The 23,533-nt window shown below is 63.0% G+C and overlaps 1 protein-coding gene across 1 annotated transcript; it reads left to right on the top strand.

Annotated features, from left to right (window-relative positions):
- Positions 1-3,158: 3,158 nt before the first annotated feature.
- Positions 3,159-23,363, top strand: CDH15 (cadherin 15; the record flags this gene model as incomplete). Its single annotated transcript, XM_082607230.1, has 14 exons — positions 3,159-3,200; positions 9,929-10,087; positions 10,251-10,406; positions 11,660-11,804; positions 18,003-18,163; positions 18,872-19,000; positions 19,408-19,593; positions 20,560-20,813; positions 21,449-21,591; positions 21,752-21,988; positions 22,215-22,454; positions 22,573-22,709; positions 22,808-22,975; positions 23,132-23,363. The coding sequence occupies 14 exons, from the start codon at positions 3,159-3,161 to the stop codon at positions 23,330-23,332; spliced, it is 2,358 nt and encodes a 785-aa protein (XP_082463356.1). The 3' UTR covers positions 23,333-23,363.
- Positions 23,364-23,533: the final 170 nt, after the last annotated feature.

Here is a 23,533-nt window from a genome sequence, read left to right as displayed (position 1 = left end):
GCTTCTCATTGTGGTGGCTTCTCGTTGCGGAGCACAGGCTCTAGGCGCGTGGGCTTCAGTAGTTGTGGCGCACGGGCTTAGTTGCTCCGCGGCACGTGGGATCTTCCAGGACCAGGGCTCGAACCTGTGTCCCCTGCATTGGCAGGTGGATTCTTAACCACTGCGCCACCAGGGAGGCCCCTCACTGTTTCATAGGTCAGTCGTCTAAGTGGGCTCCATCGAGTCTTCTGTTCCCGGTCACATGGGGTGAAGGCTCTGGGTCGGCCGGGCCGGCTCTTACCTGGAGCTCAGGGGACAACTTTCTTCAAACTCCTCCAGGTCCTTGGCAGACTCAGGCTCCTCGGGGTTGTAGGACTGAGGGCCCCATTTCAGCTGGCTGTGGGCCTCCCGCCCCTGCACCCACGTGTCTCTCTGCCTGGCACCTGAAATCTCTCTGGTTTCCTCTCTTGCTGCATTTCTCTGGCTCCAGCTGACCATTTAAGGGACAGGACGTTCTCTGCTCTTAAGGGCTCCTGTGAATAGACGAGGCTAGTCCAGACAATCCAGGACCCCCTCCCCACCTCAGGGCCCTCTGTCAAGGAACGTGACATTTCCACAGGTTCAGGGAGGCCATCTCTGCCACGCCTGCTAGGCCACAGTGTCCTCACGTGCACATGGAGAGAGGCCCCTACGTCATAGGACTGTGGGGACTAAACACCGGGCCTTATTGGGGGTGTGTTTGTGTGCAAGTTTATATAAACCTGCATACTTTTACACATCATTCTTTTTTTAATATTTATTTATTTTTGGCTGTGTTAGGTCTTAGTTGTGGCACGCGGGCTTCTCTCTCGTTGTGGTGCAGGGGCTCAGTTACCCCACAGCATGTGGGATCTTAGTTCCCCGACCAGGGATCGAACCCATGTCCCCTGCATTGGAAGGCAGATTCTTAACCACTGGACTGCCAGGGAAGTCCCCATAATGATTCTTATTACACTATAATTATGGTATTGTTCTAATGTAACTGCATTTTTTTTCTAAAGTTATAGCAGCTTCACTTCTCTGCTGAAAGCCTCGGTGCCCCCCTTTTATCAAGAGAAGGTTGAAAATCCCTAGATGGGTGGATGAACCTCCAGGGCTGGAATGCCCCTCCCCTCCCTTCCCCCACCCTCCCCACCCTCCCCCACCCCTCCCTCCCCCTCCCCCAACACTCCTTCACAACCCTACCCAGGTCCAGTGGAGCCGCTGCCCTCCTCCCAGCTCACAGGTGCCCAACGTGTCCCACCAGAGACAGAGGAGGTCACCCAGGGAGGGGCGGTCATGGCCCCACTGGGCTGGGTGGCGGGACCCGCACCTCAGGCCCCTCCCACTCGCACAGGACCCGAGGGAGGGTCCGCTGGTGGTGAAGGGTTGAACCCTGGGGTTTGTGGCCTGGTAAGGGGAGGGGGCACCTGGAGGGTCGGTCACCCTGAGTCCACCAGGAAAAAGGGCTCTTCTGGAGGAGCCGGTCCAAAGGCAAGGCAGGCCAACTGGCCCTTGCAGCCGGGGGTGGACCAGCGCTGGACGGGACCTCAGGGCTCAGACACAAGAGGTCAGCGGAGACAACTTCCTGTGCAGGGTCCAGAGCCAGACTGGACCCCAGGCTTCTGCGTCCCCAGCCCCAGCTGCCCGGGCACGAGGCCGGGGGGCTGGGCCATGGGGGAGTTCTAACCAGCCTGGGGACCACGCCCCTCCCCCAGGGACCCCTCTTGCTCTCTGGGCTCCCCCATGACCAGACCCAGCTTACCCTCCCCCTTGGAGCACCCCCGCACCCGGGAGGTTGTTGAGGGGGACACAGATGGCTGAGAGGAGGGATGGCCTAGCGGGAGGAGAGAGTGCCTGAGGTTGGCCAGGGGGACTCGCACGCTGAGCCCCCGCCCCCGTCTACTTCACCCCCTACCCGTTCAGGGGGCAGAAACCCAAAAACATTCAGAGGGCTCCTCCATCCGGGTTTGGGGTCTGACCTCAGAGGCAGGACGGTGGCCTCCAGGAGCTGCTCAGCCCCAGGGCCTCAGAGCCTGCAGCTGGAAGGGTCTCCCGCCCTCCACCCCCACCTTGGAGCGGTGAGTGCCAGGGACACAGTCACTGCCGGAGCCCCTGCCCTCACCCCTACCCCCGGCAGCCTGGCCTCCTTCCAAGCAGGCCTAGGACACAGATGGCGCCGCACCTGCTCAGCTGCCCTGCGATCTGGAGAGGAGAGCAGAGGCCCCCGTGCCTGCTCCCGCTGCAGAGAAGACCGGCTCTCAGAGAGGACGCTCCCCACTCCTCTGCCCAGAAGACGGCTGAGGTCCGCAGGGCGCCCCCCTCCCCGCCCTCCCCTGGTTCTGAGCCACAGGCTGCCCAGGAGCACAGGGGCTCGGAGGGGAGAGATAGCCTCCCCCTTCCACCAGGTAGTTACCAACCAAGTAACTGCCAACCGAGGAGGAAGGAAGGGGCGGGTAGAGCTGGGCACGGGGCCAGGTCTGTGCCTGTCCTTCCTGTGTGCTAGCCCTGGGGGTCAGCAGTGGACAACCTGCCCTGGGGGGCTCCACCCCAGAGCGGGAGACAGTAAAGGAACACAGCAAATGTGATCCAAGCCCTCAAGGCAGCGAGCGGCAGTCCTGGCGAGGGCACGGCCGGCCGGTGCAAAGGCACTGAGGCAGGAGTGAGCCTGGTGCTCAGAATGAATGAGGGAATCCACCCTGCTCCCCAGCCCCCACCCACCGCTGCCTTTCTGACAGCTTCCTTCCTGGAGCCCCGCATCCAGCCTGGGACACTGCCCGACCCCTGCTCCGCCCCGGGACACATGCTGTCTGTCAGCCCCAGGCCCTGCCCCTCACATGTGCTGTCACTCAGCCCCCCGCGCCCCGCCCCGCCCCGCCCATGTGCTGTCACTCAGCCGCCCCCACGCCCCGCCCCGCACACGTGCTGTCACTCAGCCCCAGGCCCCGCCCTGCACACGTGCTGTCACTCAGCCCCAGGCCCCGTCCCGCCCACGTGCTGTAACTCAGCCCCACGCCCCGCCCAGCCTCGCCCCCGCACACGTTATCACTCCCTTACCAGGCTCGCCCCGCACACTTGTGCTGTCACTCAGCCGGGTCCTGTCCCAGCAGAAGGCGTCGCTCCCGCCTCCGGACACTCGGCCCGCTGCCCGCCGCCGGGCCATGGACGCCGCGCTCCTCCTCGCCCTCGGGCTGCTGGCCCAGGTAAGGCACGGGCGCTGCGCGGGCGTCTCTGGCCCCTGCACTGAGCGCCGGCGTCTTAGAGTGGGGCGTCCCGGCCTCGGGGACCGCTGGCCCTGGCCGCCTGGTGAGCGTCCCCCCTCACTCCCGCAGTCCCCCAGCTCCGGCTCGCCAGCTCGGGTTTCAGCCCCTGGCCCGAGAGCCGAGGGTTCTGCGTGGGGCAGCCCTGTCCAGGGGGGAGTGTAACCGCCTCCGCTGGGCCAGACGGGGAGCCAAGTTCGGGGACAGCCGGGAGAGCACCCAGAAGGCGGGCCCTCACTCCGGAGGTGCGCCCCTCAGCCCTGCTGGGGTCTGGGAGTGTTCAGTCTCGCGGGAGGCGAGGGAGAGGGGGCGGCAGGAGCACCCCCAGCTGGGAAAGCCTGGAGGCCTGGTCCCTAGGGACCCCCGCGAGCTGGCAGGTGATTCTTCTTAGTCTAGTTGGGTGGAGTCCAAGCCCCCGTGTGTCCGGCCGGCAGGGGCAGCTGTGGGCTCTGCCCTCCAGAAACCGCCTATCCCTGGGGAGCCCTGTGCCCGGCACGCACGGCGGCCGCCCTCCGCACCTCCCCGTGAGCCCTGGTCTCCCTGGTGGGAGCAGGACGGGTGGCAGGAAACACAGGCTGCCCCACTCGCCACACGGGCACCCCTGGGTGGGTGGGACCACATCCTCTCGGCCCTTGGCTGCTGGGCAGGTGCTAGGCTGGGGCCAGGAGTGGAGCGTGTGGCCTCAGTGGTCTCCGGGCTTCGGGGGACCGGGCTGAGCCGTGGTCACTGGTGAGGGCCGGGGGCCAGGAGGACGGCCTCAGGCCTCTTACACCTGACAGGAGATGAGCACAGGGCCTTGCCCTGCACCCACGAATCACTCACTGTTACACTTCCAGACCCATCACGCAGCGCTGGACGCTGGTGAGCGTCCCCCCTCACTCCCGCAGCGCCCCCAGCTCCGGCTTGCCAGCTCGGGTTTCAGCCCCTGGCAGCTGACTAGGTGCCACCAGCCCCCCACCCCAGCTACCCACACCCCTGCCTCTGGGCCTTCATTCACTGACCCCCATGGAGACAGTGCCGGCCGCTCCCCACTGCCATGTCCAACTGACCCAGAGTGAGGCCGTGGTCACCCTTGCCCGGCACAGCTTGGCTGCCCACGGCCTGTGCCCCTCGGCCCGCTGCTGGGAGCCCACCCGGGGCAGCGGGCTCTCTGCCCCCACCCCAGGGCCTGGATGCCCCCATGCGCTCCAGAAGGCTCCAGGCTGCAGCGCCCCCTCCCCACTCTTCCTGCCCCTGCCCCGCATCAGGCGGCATGTCCTCGGAGGCCCACTCCTGGGTCTGGGGGTGTCATCCTTTGACTGGGCCCAAGGGGGACTCTGCTGCGGGGGAGGGGACTAGATCCCTCTCAGATGCCTCTCCCCTCCCCCAGGGTCATGCCCAATGCACCCGCTCCCAGACAGCTGGGCACTGCGGGAATTCTGGTGGCGCTGGGAGACCAGCCAACGGGCCTGGCCACTCATGTTCCCGCACTCCCCGCGGCTCAAATTAGCTCCGGTGTGAGGGGAGCGACTTCGGGATTGGCCGACATGTGTCTGCGTCAGGACCTCGCACGGCCCTCCCCCATCCAGCTCAGCTTTCAGACTTTTGTCCTCCTGTCCAGCCACACGGGTCCTGCGGCCGCTTCCCGGACACACCTTCCTCCACCTCCGGGAGCCCCCCAGCAGGGCTGTCTCGGGTGGGCCCCTGGGGTGGGAGCCTGTTGACCAGACTCCGCACAGGCCCGTCATCTACTTGGTGGCCTTGGATGAGTCTCACCCTTCCCTTGTGTTGCGTGAAATCTCAGCCAGGGGGCTTAGCGTGTGTCTTTTCGGAACTGGCCTCTATCGGCCCCTCACCTGTGCCCGTGGTGTCCCCAGTAGCTGGGCCTTCACTGGGACCCCACCCTGCCTGGGGGTGGGGAGCCCAGATGGAAGACCCACGTGCTGCTGGAAGGGGCCCCAAGGCTGTGTCCGGCTCCGCTGAGACACGTCGCTGCCCGTGCACTCACGTGCAGGGACACCCCTCCAACGTCACTTCCGGGCCTGGGTCCCTCAGATTCCTGGAAGCAGGTGGGAGGCCTGGAGCCTGGGGGAACGTGGGTGGGGTTTGCTTGGGCTGAGGGAGAGGCCCCACAAGCTCCCCAGGCCTGAGCCCCTTCCCCACCTCCCGGCTGGAATCCAGGCCACCCTGTTCCTGGACGGCCTGGCAGGCATCAGGCATGCCAGGAATGGACCCAGCTGTCTGCCTGGCCCAGAGAGGCCCCTGGGGCTCTCCCTTGAGCCCCCCTCCAGCTGTTGTGGGCTTCAGAGGAGGGACGAGGATGTCGAGGCGGAGGGACAGCTGTTTTCTCCAGCCTCCCCACCCGCACCCCCACCGACTGGGGCAGGCGCCATGCTCCCGGCCGTCCTGCCCACCTTGAAAGGACAGCGCCCCGATCTGGCTTCCCTCCGCGGCCCTGGTTACTGTCACACCGATGTGGGGCTGACTCCCCTGCCCGTTCTGGAGAAGACCATGTGTGTCTGCCCTGGGGACTGTCCTGTTCCAGGACTTTCCCGTTGCCTCAGGGGGTCTTCACGGTTTGCAAAGCCCCCAGGAGTGTGGCTGAGGCTTCCTCCCAGAGGCCACGTGGCTCAGCAGAGCCCCAGAGCCCCTTCCCCAGCCGTGGCAGCCTCCGAGTTGTGTAAGGGTTGCCCAACTGCAGGGAGATGGAAGATGCTCAGCCTTCAGTCAACCAAGATGCACCCGGGTCTCCTGCCTGCCACTCACAGGGGCCACTAGAGGCCGTAGTGCCAGGAGCTGAAGCAGGCTCTCCTTGCTGTCCCCCTGGCCGCCCTGGTCACCAGCCTGTCTACCCAGGGCAGATGAGCGATCAGCTTTCTTCCCAGGAGACGGGCCGTACCTCGGGATTCTTTGTTCCGAACCCACCGAGGGCTGGTGAGAGAAGCAAAGAGCTCTGCAGGCTGCCCCCAGGCGCCCAGGCTGGACAGACCCCTGCAGAGGGCAAGGGCGGCAGGCATTCCCTCCAGGGCTCAGGCACTTGATCGCTTCTGAACAGTTGATGGCGGGGTGCATGCACACGCAGAGCCTCCGAGGGGTGGGGCGGGAGCCAGGTCAGGGCTGTGTGACCATCAAGTCCCGCGTCTCAGCCCTGTGCCTGCCTTGATTCCCAGATGTTCCCAAGAATCACCTGGGGGCTCCGGGACCCCCTGGGAGTTCTAACTCAGTGGGCCTGGGGTAAACTGGTGGAATCCGTATTTTTTACTGACCTTGGTTGGGTCTGATGATGAGTCAAGTGTGGAAGCCCCAGCCGGTGGTGAAGGAGCCCAGCCCCACTGCGGGGGCCGGAAGGGGAGGAGACGCCATCACAGATCCCAGGGGACGGGAACCATTCAGAGGCCAGAGAGGCATCCGGAAGGAGGTGGCCAGCTGCTCTCGGGCACAGGGCCTTGCCCACCGTGGCCTGCAGCTAGACAGTATCACCCACTCTGGCCCTTGCCTGGGTCTGGGGTGGGTGAGGCCACTCCTGCCCCTGCAGTGGGTTTGTAGAGTGCTCACCGCGCAGCTGGGCCCCACGAGCTCCGAACCAGACGGGGAGCTCTCTTACTCTGCAGCCGTGGGGCTGGGACTACAGGGAGGGGGCAGTGGCCCGGCATCTCTAGGGCTTCCAGGCTGTTCTCTCAGGCTCTTGGCTAAGGGAGCGGCGGAGGGTGAGCATGGGGGTGCCACCGGGCACCCGCTGGGAGAAGTGGGTCCCTGATGCCTGTTGGTTCTGTGTGGTGCGGGGGCCGTGAGGGTGACAGCCTTTGTGAGCCATGTGCGCTCAACGTCCACGGCTCTGTGCACGTGGCTTCGTCCCGGCTCCAATGTCCTGTGATTCCCAGGCGGCTCCCAGGCCTTCCCCGGCCACCTGCATCTTCTGGGAAGGGGCTGGCGGGAGGACAAAGGACAAACTGAGAAGCGGCCCCAGGGCCGGAAGTCGGCTGCAGCCCAGTCTGGCCACGCCACCTACTGCAGCCTCTGATCTGGGCGAGGGGCCCCTGCCACGGCTCTGCGGCCTCTGCTGACCTCATGACCTTGGGCCGTGGAGCGTCTGGGGCCCAGGACTCGCAGACTCTGCCCCGGCCACATGCCCTGTGCCAAGCCGGTGGGCGTCCTGGAGTGTCAGCAAGGCTGCCGGGAGGGAGGGGGCAGCCGGAGGCTCAGTGGGGGGCTGCAGGGGCGGAGGGGCCAGCCCGGCTATGGACAGGGCAGTGTGTGTCCCCCAGTGCCTCTCCAAGAGCCTGAGGCCCGGGAGCACCTGCAGGCTGTCCCTCACCCCCTGCGCAGCCCCAGGCTCCCCCCCTGCTGAGGTCAGGGCGGTGCCTCTGTGTCCCTGGGCATCACAGAAATGCTCCCTGCGATGGAGGTTTGGTGCTGCTGCTCCCTGAGGGCTGAGAGGGGCTGGGGAGGGGCGGGGGGAGGGGGCGGGGAGCGGCGAGGGTGGGGGCAAGGGAGCTGCTGCCCCAAGATGCCCAGGAAACAGACGCTATCCCACCGAGCCTGTGACAAAGGCCGGCGGGTCTCCGCCTGGCGGGAACACCACGCGGGCCTGTGCTGGGCCGTCTTGATGAGAAGCCAGCTGCCCGGGAGGCTCGGAGGCAGTGCTGCCATCTGTCGGGCCACGGGGAGCTTGGGGGCCTGGTGAACCGCCCGGCCCTTTCTCCAAGCCGGGTGTGCTGCTACCTGGACCCCAGGCCCCTGGCATTTCAAGTGCGGTGGCAGGATGAGGACTGGGAGCCAGGGAGGTGGCCCGGGGACCTCCAGGGAGGCTGACTTTAGTTTGGATGTCAGTGCCGTTCTGTCAGCAAAGTGTACAAGGACCCAGGGGGGCAGAACAGGGAGGCCATGCAGGGGGGCACAGGCCAGAGGTTGCCCAGGAGAGCAGCCTCCTGGCTGAGGGGCATCTCCTCCCTCCCCTGCCTCCCAAGTCCCCCCACTCACCAGTCACCATGCCCCCCTTCCCTGAGGCCACCAGCCCAGGCCCGGTCCCTCTACCGACTGCGATGGGGAAAGGGATGGAAACCTCAGGACCCGGCGGCCGGGGGCGGGGTCGAGGGGTCGAGGAGGGGAAGGGCCGTGGGGGGGGGGAAGCCCCCTCCCAAAGGGCCCAGGGCCAATCCCGCAGCACAGAGAGCTGGGGAAGGGCCTGGCAGGAGCAGCTCCACTGCATCTCCCGCCGCCGCCCTCCTTGGATTTGGAGGGGGGCTGGGCAGGGGGCAGCTGCAAACGAAGGGGGATTGGGGGGTCATAACAGCCGTGGAAGGTGCGTTGCTCACGTTCTCCTATAGCCAAGCTGAACTGGGTCCCAGTAGCATCCCTGCCCCCGCCCTGGGCCCTGACAGCCCTTATCCAAGTCCAGCCAGGCTCTGTGCCCTCCAAGGGTGCCCCAGCGTCGGCCCCACTCATGGCTCGGGGAGCACAGAAGGCCCCCAGTGCCCGAGCCCACGCTCAGACCAGCCACTGCCCGATCAAGGCGCGGGATACAGAGACCACGTGTTTGAAGCAGGGCTGTCCCAGGAGACTCTGGGTGTTCACTGGGGCTGCTGCCAGCTCTGCCCTCCCCCCGCCAGGTGGCTTTCTTCTCTGGGCCTCAGTTTCCCTGTCTGAGGGGTGGTGGGGGGGACGAGCTGACGGTGGGTCTGGGGAGGGTTTCGGCACCGCGGGCGCCCTGCCCCCTGCCTGGTTCCTGACTAGCCTCAGTGCTGAGCCCAGAGCTCAGCGGCTGGTGGCAGGGCGGTGGGTGCATATCCCTGGCCCCGCCTGTGGGGTAGCGTCGGGGGACACGGCTGCCCCCCACTCCGTCCTGCCTCTGCAGCCCCACAGGCCCCGAGCGCTGGGTTTCGGGGACATTGCACACCGGGTACCCCTGTCCTCTGGGCATGCGGAGCCGGAGACAGCGTCCCGGGTTCCAGGTACTAAAGTGTTGGTCAGACGGTCACCCCTGGTTCCACGGTTCTGGGAGGAAAACAGTACGGGCTGGGTATGGGCCTTGGGGGATCGGGGTCCGGAACACTCCGGCTGCCCGCCCTCCCCGCCAGCCCCTCAGCCTTACAGCTGCACACGCCCCACCCCACCGGTCCCTAGAGGCAGGGGCAGCGGGCCGGCCGTCCCAGGGGGCGGGGAGCTGGGAGCTTAGCTACGTTTCATCTCCACAAAGCAGCCCTGGGACAGACAGCCCCACTGCCTGATTCCCAGAGGCGTGTGGAGTGTCCCTCTTCCCAGCCTGGCAGAGGAGACCTGCCGTGTGAACAGCTGCCCTGGGTGCGGGAGGGGTGGGCGCTCTGGCCCCCCAGGTGGCCCCCCTCTCTGGGCCTCTTAGGACAAAAGTGCTGGCCTGGTCAACCTCGACCAGCCCTCAAGAGTTCAGGTCATGAGGAGGCCTGGGATGGCCGCGTGTTCCCCGCCACGGCCCCAGCCCAGCTGTCCTTCCTCTTCAACCCACCTTCCCCTGGGCCTCGCCTCCCACCCCTGGGCTCCCGGGAGCCAGGCTGCCTTCTGTCTCCCTGAGCACCCCATGCCCCCCAAGTCCTGGCACCCGAACCTCCCCGGGCCACACAACGGAGGGCTTGGCAGTCAGGGAGGGGACGTCCCGGCCCCGGTGGGGGAGCTCTGGGCGCTGCTGTGGTGGTGATGGAGGTTTTTCTTTGTTGCAGAGCCTGTGCCTGTCAGTGGGGGTCCCCGGGCTGAGGAGGCCCCGCACCCTGTACCCCTGGCGCCGGGTGCCGGCACCGGGCCGCGTGCGGAGGGCCTGGGTCATCCCGCCCATCAGCGTGTCCGAGAACCACAAGCGCCTGCCATTCCCCCTGGTACAGGTGAGGGGCCGAGAGGGGCCCCACAGCCGTGTGCTTCAGGACGGGGACACCCCTGGGGCCACAGGCTGAGCGACCCCCTCCCAGCTGGGGGAGGGACCGAGGGCTGCAGAGAGGGGAGACCCCTCCCCTGGGGCACCTCCCCAGCCCATTACCTGTCCCACAGATCAAGTCGGACAAGCAGCAGCTGGGCAGCATCATCTACAGCATCCAGGGGCCCGGTGTGGACGAGGAGCCCCGGGGGGTCTTCTCCATAGACAAGTTCACAGGGAAGGTGTCCCTGAATGCCATGCTGGACCGAGAGAAGACAGACCGCTTCAGGGTGGGCCCCTCCCCCTCCCCCTCCCCTCCCCCTCCCCTCCCCTCCCCCTTCCCCCTCCCCCTCCCCTTCCCTTCCCCCTCCCCTTCCCCTTCCCCCTCCCCCCTCCCCTTCCCTTCCCTTCCCCCTCCCCTTCCCCTTCCCCCTCCCCCCTCCCCTTCCCTTCCCCTTCCCCCTCCCCCTCCCCTTCCCTTCCCCTTCCCCCTCCCCCCTCCCCTTCCCTTCCCCGTCCCCCTCCCCCTCCCCTCCCCATGGGGGCCATGGCCACACCTCCACCAGCAAAACCCAGCATCTTTAATTGGGGGGCAGGGGTGGGGTTTGGGACTGGCTGCCCAAGGAAGCAGGTGTTCAGGATTGCAGGCTCCCTCAGCAGGTGGGTGAGCAGACTGAACGCTGGGCCCTGCCCAGGAGGACTGGGCAGCCAGCATCGGGGTGGGCGGCAGCCTTCCCAGGAAGGCAACACCAGACACTGGTGTGGCCGCTTCTCCCCCGAGCCTGCTACGTGTGGTGAGGACGGGGTGCCGTGAGGAATCCCACGGAACTGGCCGCCCCCAGCGGCAGCTGCCCCGTGACTGTCAGGGTGGGGGTGTCAGGGGAGGTGGGATGGGATCTGCCCATCGGAGGCCTTGGGGTTGTCGGGTCTGGAGGCAGGGCAGTGGGGAGGGGGTGCGCAAGGGGCCGCGGAGGGGAGCCTGGAGCTCGCCTGAGCCCCCTGCAGACAGATGATCAGCCACCAGCCTGGCCTCCCTAAGGTGATGTTCAAACTTGCCCCGGGGGCGGGGGGGGGCTTCAGCCTTTGCCTTTCCTGTGCCCTGAGCCTCCCTCAGACTTTGAGAACGAGCTCTTGGTTCCCTGACGCAGACAGAGGGTGTGTTTCCCCTGGAAGTTGTACCAAGTCTGTTCTCCAAAGGGGCAGGAGATGGTTGAAGTTAAAATTTCACGTGTGGAGAGGAAACTTCAAAAGCAGCCAAAACCGTTCACAGAAAAAGGGAGAGAGACCAGGAGCGCTAGGGAGAGAGTCGCTTCAGGCACGCTCGAAACATAGCTGTGGGCTTCCTGGTGGCCCAGGCAAGAGGGGAGCGTGGTGGCCACCCTGCCTGCCGGGAGAACCCAGGCTCCCCTCGAGGGAAGCCCCACCTGCCCGGCACTGCCCCCTCCCACTTCTCACCTGTTTCCAGCAGGACACAGTCCGAACTCACTGCCGCGCTTGCCCTGGTGGGGGCCGCAGTGCCAGCCCCTGCTCTCTGCTTGACTAGCTCAGGGCCTTTGCTCTGGACCTGGGGGGGTCCACCCTGGAGGAGCCCACGGACCTGGAGATCGTGGTTGTGGACCAGAACGACAACCGGCCTGTCTTCAGGCAGGAGGTGTTCACTGGCCAGGTGCTGGAGGGCGCTGTCCCAGGTGAGCCGGGTGGGTTCCTGGTGGGGGAGGGAGCTTCGCGAAGGGCTCTGGGCGGGTCAGAAGTCCAGGATTTCCCTTCAGCAAGGACTTCAGAGGTTCTTGAGAGAGTCTAAAAACATGGAAACAGTCTCCAGGACGGAGGGAGTTTCCACAAGTCGACTCAAGCCTCTTCCCGTTGCAATATAAACGTCAACCCCCAAATCTTGCAAAGTTCAGGGAGGATTCCTGGATGGCGAAGCTCCGGTGGTTTCTGTTGCTCTCCCCCTCCTCCCCCCTCCTGCCCCCTCCTCCCCCCTCCTGCCCCCTCCTCCCCCCTCCTCCCCCCTCCTCCCCCCTCCTCCTTCTAAATAGAGGTGACATTCACGTAACATAAAATTAACCGTTTTGAAACGGACTTTTCAGTGGCATTTAGCACATTCACAGTGTCGTGCAGCCAACACCTCTGTCTCCTCCATCCCCCCGAGAGGCGACCCCCCCCCCCGCCCGTCATCAGCCGCTGCCTCTCACCGCTTGTTAGTTCTGCACTGGGTGCACACACCGCTGACCCTCCATCCGTTCTGCGTCCTCACAGGGCAGACCCGCTGGCCCGATTCTGTTCCAGGCAGGACAGACATTCCACACAGCCATGTGCTCCCTCCCTCCCCACCTGGTCCCTGGGGCTCTGGTCAAATCCCGGGCTGGTTGCAGACCAGAGGCCTTCAGAGCACACCCGTGACTCGGTGTAACTTCAGAGTCAGGGGGTTAACACTTAACACATAGGAACGTCTCACCTGCACACCTGTTCAGCCTCAGCTGCCCAATCAAGCCTCTTAGAGCAAAGAAGGTCCCGCCTCTGTCCACAGTCCCTGCCTCTTGTCTGAGCCTTGTCCGTTCCTGCATGCCGTCCACCTTTTCCTTTAGGGCCTTTTGCACACGAGCGTGGTTGCTTCCGTTCTGTCAGGTGAAAGCCCAAGTGTCTGGTTGGCCGTACATCTGGTTCTGTTGGCTGTTTAATCACTAGGGTGGAATTTTTCCCTCTTCCTCTGTGTGTAAGAGCACAGCAGAGGTGGGGGCCAGCCCGCTGTGGGGAGAGGGGACGGGCCTGGCCTCTGCCACCGCTTGAGCTCAGCTCCCGGGGCCTCTCTGCGTTCTCGCCACGGCAGCGCAGCCCTGCATACAGAGGGGCCCCTAGCAGGGTGACAACCCTTGTGTGCTACCTGGCAGGGCTCCTGGGGTGCTGGGGGGTGGGGGTCTCAGTCGTAGGTGGTCCCTGAGCCCCAGGGGTGGGGCTCCTTCAGGGTCCCTGCTCGTCCCCCAAAGGCGAAGCACCATCCCTCCAGCCCAGCAGCCCCATCCTCACCCTGTGATCGTGGACCACCAATGGCCTTCCCCATCCCCTGGGCCACCCTGTGGCCTGAGCCGAGGGGCCCTCCCGGGTCTCCTCCCGCCCCGCCTTCCCTGGGGGCACTCAGTGGGCGCGTGGGAAAGGGCACAGACCCCCGTGTGGGCTCCCAGGGACCGCCAGCAGCTGTGCCAATCTCGGCCCCTCTTCCTGCTGCCATGGGGTCACTGTACCTGCTGCACCAGGGGAGCCCCAGTGTGTGCACCTCCTGGGGGGTCACAGCCTGGACTCTGGGGTGTCAGGTCGCCTGTGCGTCTCCATCTGACGGGCTCACACAGGTGTGATCTTGATTCCCCTTTTTTCTCGTCGTGGTGGCAGGACTGAAGCCCCCACCCGCTCACGCTCCCTCACTGGGGTTCATGGCACTGACTTCTGTTCTGCCAAATTTCATTGTGGCAAAATACATATAACAGAATTTAGCATCTTGACCATTTTTAAGTGTACGGGTCGGTGGTTTTAAGCCCATTCACGTCGTTGTGCGACCACCAGCAGCATCCGTGGAATTTTCTCATTTCCCCAAGCTGAACCTCTGTCCCCATTAAACACTGACTCCCCACTTCCCCATCCAGTGCCTGGCACTCACTGTCTACTTTTTGTCTCTCTGATTTGACTGCGTATGAGTGGAATCATGCAGTACTTGTCCTCCTGTGTCTGGCTGATTTCCCTGAGCATCCTGTCCTCAGGGCTCGTCAACACGGTCGCCAGGGTCAGAATCACCTTCCTTTTCAAGGCTGAATAATACTCTATTGGATGTTTATACCACATTTTGTTTATCTGTTTATTCTTTAGTGGACCCTTGGATTGCTTTCACTTTTTAGCTGTTGTGAATAGTGCCGCAGCGAACATGGGTGTACAAATGTGTCTTTGAGACCCTGCTTTCAATTCCTTTGGGTATGTACCCAGAAGTGGGGCTGCTAGATCAAATGGTAGTTCTTTTTTAATTTTTAAAAATAAATTTATTTATTTATTTATTTATGGCTGTGTTGGGTCTTCGTTGCTGCGCGTGGGCTTTCTCTAGTTGTGGCGAGCGGGGGCTACCCTTTGTTGTAGTGTGCGGGCTTCTCATTGCAGTGGCTTCTCTTGTGGTGGAGCATGGGCTCTAGGTGCGCGGGCTTCAGTAGGTGTGGCGCACGGGCTTAGTTGCTCTGTGGCATGTGGGATCTTCCCGGACCAGGGCTCGAACCCGTGTCCCCTGCATCGGCAGGCGGACTCTCTACCACTGCGCCACCAGGGAAGCCCCCTTTGCCCATTTTTGAATTGAGTTGCTTGTTGGTTTTATTTCTGGTTGAGTTTTACGGGTTCTCTGTATATCCTGGATATTAGTCCCTTGTCAGATATATGATTTGCAAATATTCTCTCCCATTTCGTGGGTTGTCTTTTTACTCTGTTGATGGTGTCTTTCGATGCATTTTTAAATGTTCGTGAAGTCCGGTTTGTCTGTTTTTGTTGTTGTGGCCTGTGCCTTCGGTGTCATATCCAAGAAATCATTTCCTTCGTGACGTCACCAGTGTCGTGAAGCTTTTGCCCTGTGTTTTCTTCTAAGAGTTTATAGTTTTACGTTGTACACTTAGGTCTGATCCATTTTGAGTTGACTTTTGTATATGCTGTTAAGTAATTACGGGTCCGGCTCCATCCTTTTGCATGTGGATGTCTTTCCCAGCACCATCTGCTGAGGAGACTCCCCTCTCCACGTTGAACGGTCCTGGCGTCCTGTGTAAAATCACCTGCCCGTGGACGTGAGGTGAGGTTTATTCTTGGGCTCTCTGTTCGGCTCCATCGGTCTATGTGTCTATCTTGAGGGCAGGTGCACACTGATTACTGTACTTTTGCAGAAAGTTTCTTTTTTTTTTTTTTGGACTGTTATTATTTCCAGTTTTTTTTTTTTTTTTTTTTTTTTTAAACCCACATTTGTTTATTTATTTATTTTTGGCTATGTTGGTTCTTCACTTCTGTGCGAGGGCTTTCTCTAGTTGTGGCAAGCGGGGGGTCACTCTTCATCGCGGTGCGCGGGCCTCTCACTATCGAGGCCTCTTTTGTTGCTGGAGCACAGGCTCCAGATGCGCAGGCTCAGTAGCTGTGGCTCACGGGCCCAGTTGTTCCGCGGCATGTGGGATCTTCCCAGACCAGGGCTCGAACCCGTGTCCCCTGCATTAGCAGGCAGATTCTCAACCACTGCGCCACCAGGGAAGCCCTTGCAGAAAGTTTTGAAATCAGGAAGTGTGTCCTCCAGCTTTGTTGTTTTCCAGGATTGTTTTGGCTATTCAGGGTCCCTTGAGATCTTATAGGAATTTTAGAATGATTTTTCTGTTTATGTAAAGAAACTGTCCGTAAGATTTTGACAGGGATTGCACTGAATCTGTAGGTTGCTCTGGGTGGTACTGACATCTTAGCGACAAGTCTTCCAAGCCATGAACATGGTCTGTCCATTTATTTGTGTTTTCTCAGTTTCTTTCACTGATCTTTTGTAGTTTTCGTTGTGAAAGCCTTTCACGTCCTTGGTCACGACGCTGACATCCTGAGGCTTTTAGGCAGTTGTTGTGATGATTGTCCCTGCGTGAGTCTGTGTGGCTGGAGCCCCCCCAGGAGGCAGGCACATCCCGTTCCTGGGGATGCCGATTTGGGTCTATAGTTCGGGGGTGTCCACCAAGCTTCTCCACTCTGGTTTTTCTCCTTTCCCCTTTGTAATTAATAGGTGTCTTGTGGGAGACCCTTGGAGACCGTGCAGGTACCCTGCTACCCCTCAAGCTGCCACCCAGCAGCGTTAGCATCCCTCCCTGGCGGCTCTTGCCTGCATCAGGTGTTGTTCTAATTCACTGTTTCTTCTTCGTCATCGCTTGGCTCTCTATTATATGATAGGACTTTCAGTACCCCTATATATGAATATACGTGTGTATGTGTTACCCACCAGGGTTCTTGGCCTCCTTAATCAATAGAAATTGATCAAAGGCCAGACAAGAAATTCAGGCAAGGCTTTGTTGGGGCCCCTGCTGCAGCAGTGGGGAGTGAGAACAAGAAACAGCTTCCCTTGCTAGCTTGCTCCCTGAGCGGGGGCGAGCTTGTTCCTTATATGGGGTGTGTCCAGGGGTCACGGGTGTGTCCAGGGGTCACGGGTGTGTCCAGGGGTCAGGCCGGGGGGGTTGGCTTAGGGGGTTTGCTGTAAACAGAAAACTCATTCTAAAATTCCTATAAAATCTCAAGGAACCCTGAATAGCGAAAACCATCCTGGAAAAGAACAAAGCTGGGGGACACACTTCCTGATTTCAAAACTTTCTCCAAAGGTACAGTAATCAGTGTGCACCTGCCTTCAAGACAGACACATAGACCATAGACCAATGGAACCGAATAGAGAGCCCAAGAACAAGCCTCACAACCATGGGCAGGTGATTTTACACAGGACGCCAGGACCGTTCAACGTGGAGAGGGCAGTCTCCTCAGCAGATGGTGCTGGGAAAGACATCCACATGCACCACCTTAGGTGGTGTGTGCACGGGGCACGCACAAGTGCCCTGCTTTTGCTCCCGGCCGGTTTTTTGCTCTTCAGAAGTGGCAGTTGGGCTTTTAGAGTCTCTTTGTATCTCGTCCAGAATTTGCTCTAACTGCCACGTACATAGTTATGTTTAGTCCCTTGTAGTTTCTTTGTATTCTGTAGCTCGAAGAGATGTGTGTCCAGGCGCAAGCCCTGCAGCAAAGGGTCCCAGGTTCCAGCCTGTCTCGTATGTGTTTTGTTCACATGGATCTGGACTTACGGAGTCTTGCTTCATTCAGTGGGTTATGATTCTTTGCACCGTAGTTTTGAAGCTCAAATCGTCCCAGATATGGCTGATCAGAAGCTCATCAAACCGGCCCAGGCCCTTTCAGCAGCCGGAGCTGGGAAATAAGCTCACACATATACAGACGTGTGTGTGTGCGTGTGTGTGTGTGCGTGCTCTCCACAGCTGTGTTAACGTGTCTCTACCTTCATCACAAGTCACGAGTCCTCTCTGGCACCTCCACTTCTGATCCAGCTCTGCAGGGTTCCTTTGGGGTCCTCTTCTCTGATGGCGAGAAGCCGGGCTCCAGTCACCCCAGGAGTCTGCGCACTTGCTCAGTCATAGAGAGCCTGGCAGGTGCCTTTGGAAGCGCTTGCCTGCACCCCGGTGGCACGGTGCCTATTCTAAACATTGTTTTTGGCTTTAGCCTGGGGTCCAGCATCATGCCAGGAGTTACCTGCTAAGGTAGCTTCCCACCTTCTAAGGCTGGGTCAGTGGCCGGGTCACTACCGTTCATCAGACACCAGCATGACACTCAGCTGACCCGTCAGGGCCCAGGAGGGGCTGGGATGAGCCCAGTCACAGGTGAGGGGGCGGCCAGCTCCTCGGGTGGCCTGAGGCTGGTCCACCTCACCAGGATAACTTTTAGTACACCTCATCTGGGCCGGTGCGGGGAGGGGTGGTCAGACCTGAATTGCTCCAGAAAATAGGTGGGCACAGGTGCTGAGGCGCCTCCAGGACCCCTGCGGAGGTCCTTACTCTCCTGAGATTCAGGGCCTTGTTTGCCCCAGAGCGCAGGTGCAGCCCTGGGCACTGCTTCGCTCCGCCTGGGGCTGGTTCCCCAGTGGGCTCGCCTGGTCTGTCTCGGGGTTCTGTAGGAGACAGGTGTCAGCTGTGTGCACCGGACACCCAACCTCATCCCCACAAGCAACACAAGCCAGGACGCCGGCACGCTTGCACGTGCAAGGCTGATCGGGGGCCTGGACCTGGTGCGGCGGGCCGCAGGGGAGCGGGTGACACGCCCTGGCGTCCGTGGGTGTCACCCCCACATGTCCCCGCCCTTCCCAGGCACCTATGTGACCAGGGCTGAGGCCACGGATGCAGACGACCCAGAGACGGACAACGCGGCCCTGCGATACTCCATTCTGGAGCAGGGCGGCCCCCAGCTCTTCAGCATCGACCCGTACACGGGGGAGATCCGCACGGTGCAAGTGGGCCTGGACCGCGAGGTGAGGCCGTGCAGCTGCACCCTGACGGCTGAAGCAGGGCAGCCCCCAGACGGGACAAGGGGTCCGGGTGCGGCGGACGCTGTCCGTGGCCCTGCGGGTAGTTGTGCAGTTCGGTCCAGAGGTGGTGTGAGGGGCCCTCAGCGTGTTTTCTGCCGGAGACCTCCCCCACCCTGTTGCCTGCAGAGCAGTAGGGCTCCTCGGCCTGGGGTGGGCCCACAGCAACCACGCATGCTGCAGAGAAACAGTCGCCCTCCAGCCGGCCGTGCCCGCTCTTCCCCTGTGGGGCCCCTGCAGCCCCTGGCTGCTGGGCTTCTGTGTGGCATTGGCACCTCACCTCCAGGAAGCCCTCCTTGGTTTCCCCAGGGCACTCACTGTGTTAGTTGATCTGTGTCCCCTGTCTCGGCAGCTGCACCTGGCTCCCCAGGGCAGGGACCCCACACCCCAGTGCAGCAGGTGCCCCGTAAGTGCTTATCTGACTCGGCAACTGACCTCTTGCCCACTCACAGGCTGGGGCAGAGTCTGGGGTCGACAGTGGTGCCATCGGACCTTGAGAGGCTAGGCAGCCTGTTTTGCCCCAGAGCTTGGGGGCAGGGCAGGTGCTGGAGCCTCCTGGGGTCTGCCTGCCCTGCCCCCAGGCCCTAAGGTGGCTGACCAGCCCCGCCCTGCGCTCCACCTGGGTCTCCTGACCCCATGTCACTGTGCTCCTAGGTGGTCGCCGTGTACAATCTGACCTTGCAGGTGGCGGACATGTCTGGAGACGGCCTCACCGCCACTGCCTCGGCCATCATCACACTGGAGGATGTCAATGACAACGCCCCCGAGTTCACCAGGGCTCAGGTGCTGCACCGTCCTCACCTCCACCGGCCGCTGCTCAGGGCTGACCTCCCCCGCCATCCTGGGGCTTCTGGTGGGTGGGAGGCTAGGTGCTCCACAGAGGAGGCATCCTGTGTGGATCGTGCAGGATACCCTGCCAGAGGCCAGCATGGGGGGACTGTGAGCATGTCAGGAGCTGGAGGGCCCTGGGGGGAGGCCACCAAGACCCTGGGGTGTGACCTGTCCCCAGGCTTCCTGGGTGGGAGGGAGCAGCAGCCCTGCCCTCTGGGGAGGATGTGCCCAGCACGTGGCTGAGCCTGGGAGGGGGCTCCTGGGGTGCCCTGGACTCCTCGTGGGTGGGCAGTGGGAGGGTGACCCTGCAGGGGACTGTCCCCCACCCACCCGTGGGTAACGGGGCCGAGTTCCCACAGTTCTTCCTGGAGGCCACAGAGGCCGTCAGTGGAGTGGACGTGGGGCGGCTTGAGGTAGAGGACCGGGACCTGCCCGGCTCCCCCAACTGGGTGGCCAGGTTCACCATCCTGGAGGGCGACCCTGACGGGCAGTTTGCCATCCGCACCGACCCCAGGACCAACGAGGGCGTGCTGTCTGCGGTGAAGGTGAGCTGAGGAGGGTGCCCCTCCCCACACCCTGGGACCCCGTTTGGATCCTCTGTGCATCCTTAGGAGGGGAGCCAAGGGGACCAAGAACGCTAGGACTGTGGGCTTGGGCCACGCTGACCACAGGGGGACAGGGCTGGAAGGAGGGGGCAAGCCCACGTGTGACTTCCAGTGTCTTTGCCGCTTAAAGCATATGATCAACACGCACAAATACAGACCTCACGTGTTGGCCAACCTGAGACCAGAGACAAAACCAGCAGGAGATACGTGTGCACACATACGTGTGCACGCACACAGGTGCACACACACATCTGTGTATACACGTGCAGAGAGATGCAGATGAGCTGTCAACACAGGAAGAGCTTTATTGCCAGAGACTGGCTCACGCCAGCCGTCGTGCAGGCGGCTGGCGAGGCCGGAGGCTGTGGGGCTGCGACAGGCTGCACAGTCAGGAGCTGAGGCTGCACCTGGAGGTGGGGCTGCACAGTCAGGAGCCGAGGCTGCACCTGGAGGTGGGACCCCTTCTTCCCCGGGGCAACCTCAGGTTTGCTCTCAGAGACTCTCACCCACAGATGAGACCCACCCAGGTTCTCCAGGACCATCTTCTTTATTTAACGTCAGCTGATTGTACAGGTCAGTTCAACCACGTCCACCAAATACCTTCTTAGCGAGACCCAGGTGAGTGTCTGCTTGAGGCACTGAGGAGGGTGCCCGGCCAGGGGAAACTGACCTCACGACGCCCGACAAAATACGTTTGCGTGATGCGTAGCCGTGATTTCCACGTTATTTTTTGTGCCTTCTTGTCCTGCATGATTTTTGTTTTTCTGAGGCTATAAAGCGGAAGGAAAGAAGGGGCTCTGAGGACAGACCAGAGGAGGCCCCTCCGGCCCGCAGCCGCCTCTGGGTTCCCTGAGTGGGGGGGAGGGTCCGGAGTCCTGACGGGTGGCCGCCCCGCTTCCCCTGCAGCCCCTGGACTATGAGAGTCGGGAGCGCTATGACCTCACGGTGGCGGTGCAGAACGAGGCTCCCCTGCAGGCGGCTGCCCCCAGGGCTGAGCGGGGCCAGGCCAGCGTCAGCGTGCAGGTGCGGGACGTCAACGAGGCGCCCGTGTTCCAGGAGAACCCGCTGCGGACCAGCCTGGCCGAGGGGGCGGCCCCAGGAACCCCCGTGGCCACCTTCTCTGCCCGAGACCCTGACACACAGCAGCCGCAGAGGCTCAGGTGGGGGCCCCGGGGTGAGCAGGGGGAACTCACAGCCCCAGTCCACCTCCCAGCCAGGGTAGAAGCACAGCTGAGGGTGCTGAGCCCTGTGTCCCGAGGTTCCCATCAGGGCCCCGGTCAGAGGGCAGAGAGCTCATCTGTGTGCATCACCGAGAGCCTAGGGGCTCTCAAGTACCGTGCGTGTGCGCGTGCGTGTGTGTGTGTTCACATGACCTCGTCCTGTAGGCAGGACTGGGCTGCGTCTGGCACACACTGACACGGCCCATCTGTGTTGGCTAGCCTCCGAGCGTCCGGCCCTGTCCGTTCCAGGGAGCCGTTGCTCCCCTAGGACTGGCTGTTACTGTCTTGGATTTCACCCCCTGCCCTGGTCCTATGTACCCTTGTCTGTCAACGTGGTGCCCACCGTTGAATCCTGGCTGTCACTCTGGCCACGGGGCCCTGGGTGGCTCACCTGCCCTCCCCGAGCCTCAGTTTTTTCATCTGTTGATTGGGATGGAAAACACCAGCTTAGGACTATCCTTAAAAGCCTGTGTGTGTGTGTGTGTGTGTGTGTGTGCGCGCGCACATCCACACGTGACCACACCTCTGGGGTCCGGCTCAGGCTCAGGGCCACCCTGTACCCTCCTCGCCAACAGCTACTCCAAGGACTATGACCCTGAAGACTGGCTGCAAGTGGACGGGGCCACCGGCCGGGTCCAGACCCAGCGCGTGCTCAGCCCTGCATCTCCCTTCCTCAAGGACGGCTGGTACAGGGCCATCATCCTGGCCCGAGATGATGGTGAGCGTGGAGCTCGGCCTGGGTTCCAGGGCTCCCTAACCCTGGCTGGGGCCCCTGCTGCCGCCCAAGGGCTGAGAGCGGGCGCTCCACCGAGTAGACTTAAGGGGTGGGCGGGGGCTCTGCAGGGGCAAGGGGCCCACCAGGCCTCTCCTGCTTGCAGCCTCCCCACCCAGCACAGCCACAGGGACCCTGTCCGTTGAGATCCTGGAGGTCAATGACCACGCCCCTGAACTGTCCCCACCGTGGGGCAGCCTGTGCAGCACGCCAGAGCAGGGCTCCGGCCTTCTCTTGGGGGCCACGGATGAGGACCTGCCCCCCCACGGGGCCCCCTTCCACTTCCAGCTGAGCCCCAGGCTCCCAGAGCTGGCCCGGAACTGGAGCCTCAGCCAGGTTAACGGTGAGCTTGCCCCACGCCCCCTGGGGGTCCAGAGCCTGGGGCAGGTCCCCACTGGTTCCCACCTCAGTGCACTGCATCTTCAGGCCCGCAGGGATCGGTTATCATACACAGGGGACAGGTGGGGAACCGAGGCCTAGTCTCTCAGGATGCCCGCCCAGCCAGCTGCCGCCGGAAGCACAGGCGCAGAGGGGCGTGGCCGCCCGCTGACCGCCAGCACCCTCCGCAGTGAGCCACGCGCGCCTGCGGCCCAGGCTCCAGGTCCCGGAGGGGCTGCACCGCCTTAGCCTGCTGCTCCAGGACTCCGGACAGCCGCCCCAGCAGCGCGAGCAGCCCCTGAACGTGACCGTGTGCCGCTGCGGCCTGGATGGCACCTGCCTGCCCGGGGCCGCTGCGCTGCGGGCGGGTGGCGCGGGCATCAGCCTGGGTGCCCTGGTCATCGTACTGGCCAGTGTCATCCTGCTGCTCTGTGAGTGCCCGCGCCTGCGGATCCCTGCCCCCGCCCCGTGCCACCTGGCAGCCCCGCCCGCCTTGCCCCGCCCCCACCCCACACCGACCTCCGCTGCCCCCCCTCCCCCCGCCCCCAGTGCTCGCCCTGCTGGTGGCCCTCCTGGTGCGGTGCCGGCAGCAGTCGTGTGACAAGAGGCTTCTGCACGGGCTGCAGGACGACCTTCGGGACAACATCCTCAACTACGACGAGCAGGGGGGTGGGGAGGAGGACCAGGTGAGGGGGCGGGGGGTGCTGACGAGTGCTGGGGGGACGCCCCAGGGGCCCGCGACGGCTGCGGCTCACCCCCACGTGCTCCGTCCGTCCCGCCTTAGGATGCCTACGACATGGACCAGCTGCGCCACCCGGCAGAGCTGGCGGCCCTGGGCGCCCCCCTGGGACGGCCTTCTCTGCGCAGAGACGCCCCGTTCAGCCGATCGCACCCCCAGGCCCCCCGTGTGCTGCCCACCAGCCCCTCTGACATCGCTGACTTCATCAACGAGGTAGGTGCCCCAGGGGGGCCCCGTTCCCCCACCCCACAAGCCTGAGGCATCGCTCTGGGGCCGGACAGAGGGGTGGTGGTTCTTGCCAAGGAAGGAGAGTCGCCCAGAGAGAACCTTGCTTCCAGCCCGTCTCCTGAGCCCCAGGCCTCTCCACAGGGCTTAGAGGCTGTGGACAGTGACCCCACCGTCCCACCCTACGACACGGCTCTCATCTATGACTACGAGGGGGACGGTTCCGTGGCGGGGACACTGAGCTCCATCCTGTCCAGCCTGGATGATGAGGACCAGGACTACAGCTGCCTCTGGGACTGGGGGCCCCGCTTTGCCCGGCTGGCCGACTTGTACGGGCCCCCGTGAGGACACCAGGGAAGAGGCTTTCTGATGGGGACCTGCACCCACCCTGCTGAGGGCACGGCCTCCCGGACGCAGAGGGCAGACCACGGGGGCCTGAGCGGACACGCCGGACTTGGCTGTGTGTCGAGATGGACAGAGGGCCCTGCGCCCCGCCCTGGGGTCTTGGCCAGCCTGGTCTCCGCCAGGGGAAGTCAGGGCCCAAAG

This window comes from Mesoplodon mirus (assembly GCF_964341445.2).
Source record: "Mesoplodon mirus genome assembly, chromosome: 19".
Lineage (NCBI taxonomy): Eukaryota > Metazoa > Chordata > Mammalia > Artiodactyla > Ziphiidae > Mesoplodon > Mesoplodon mirus.
This window is presented reverse-complemented; position numbering and strand designations above follow the sequence as displayed.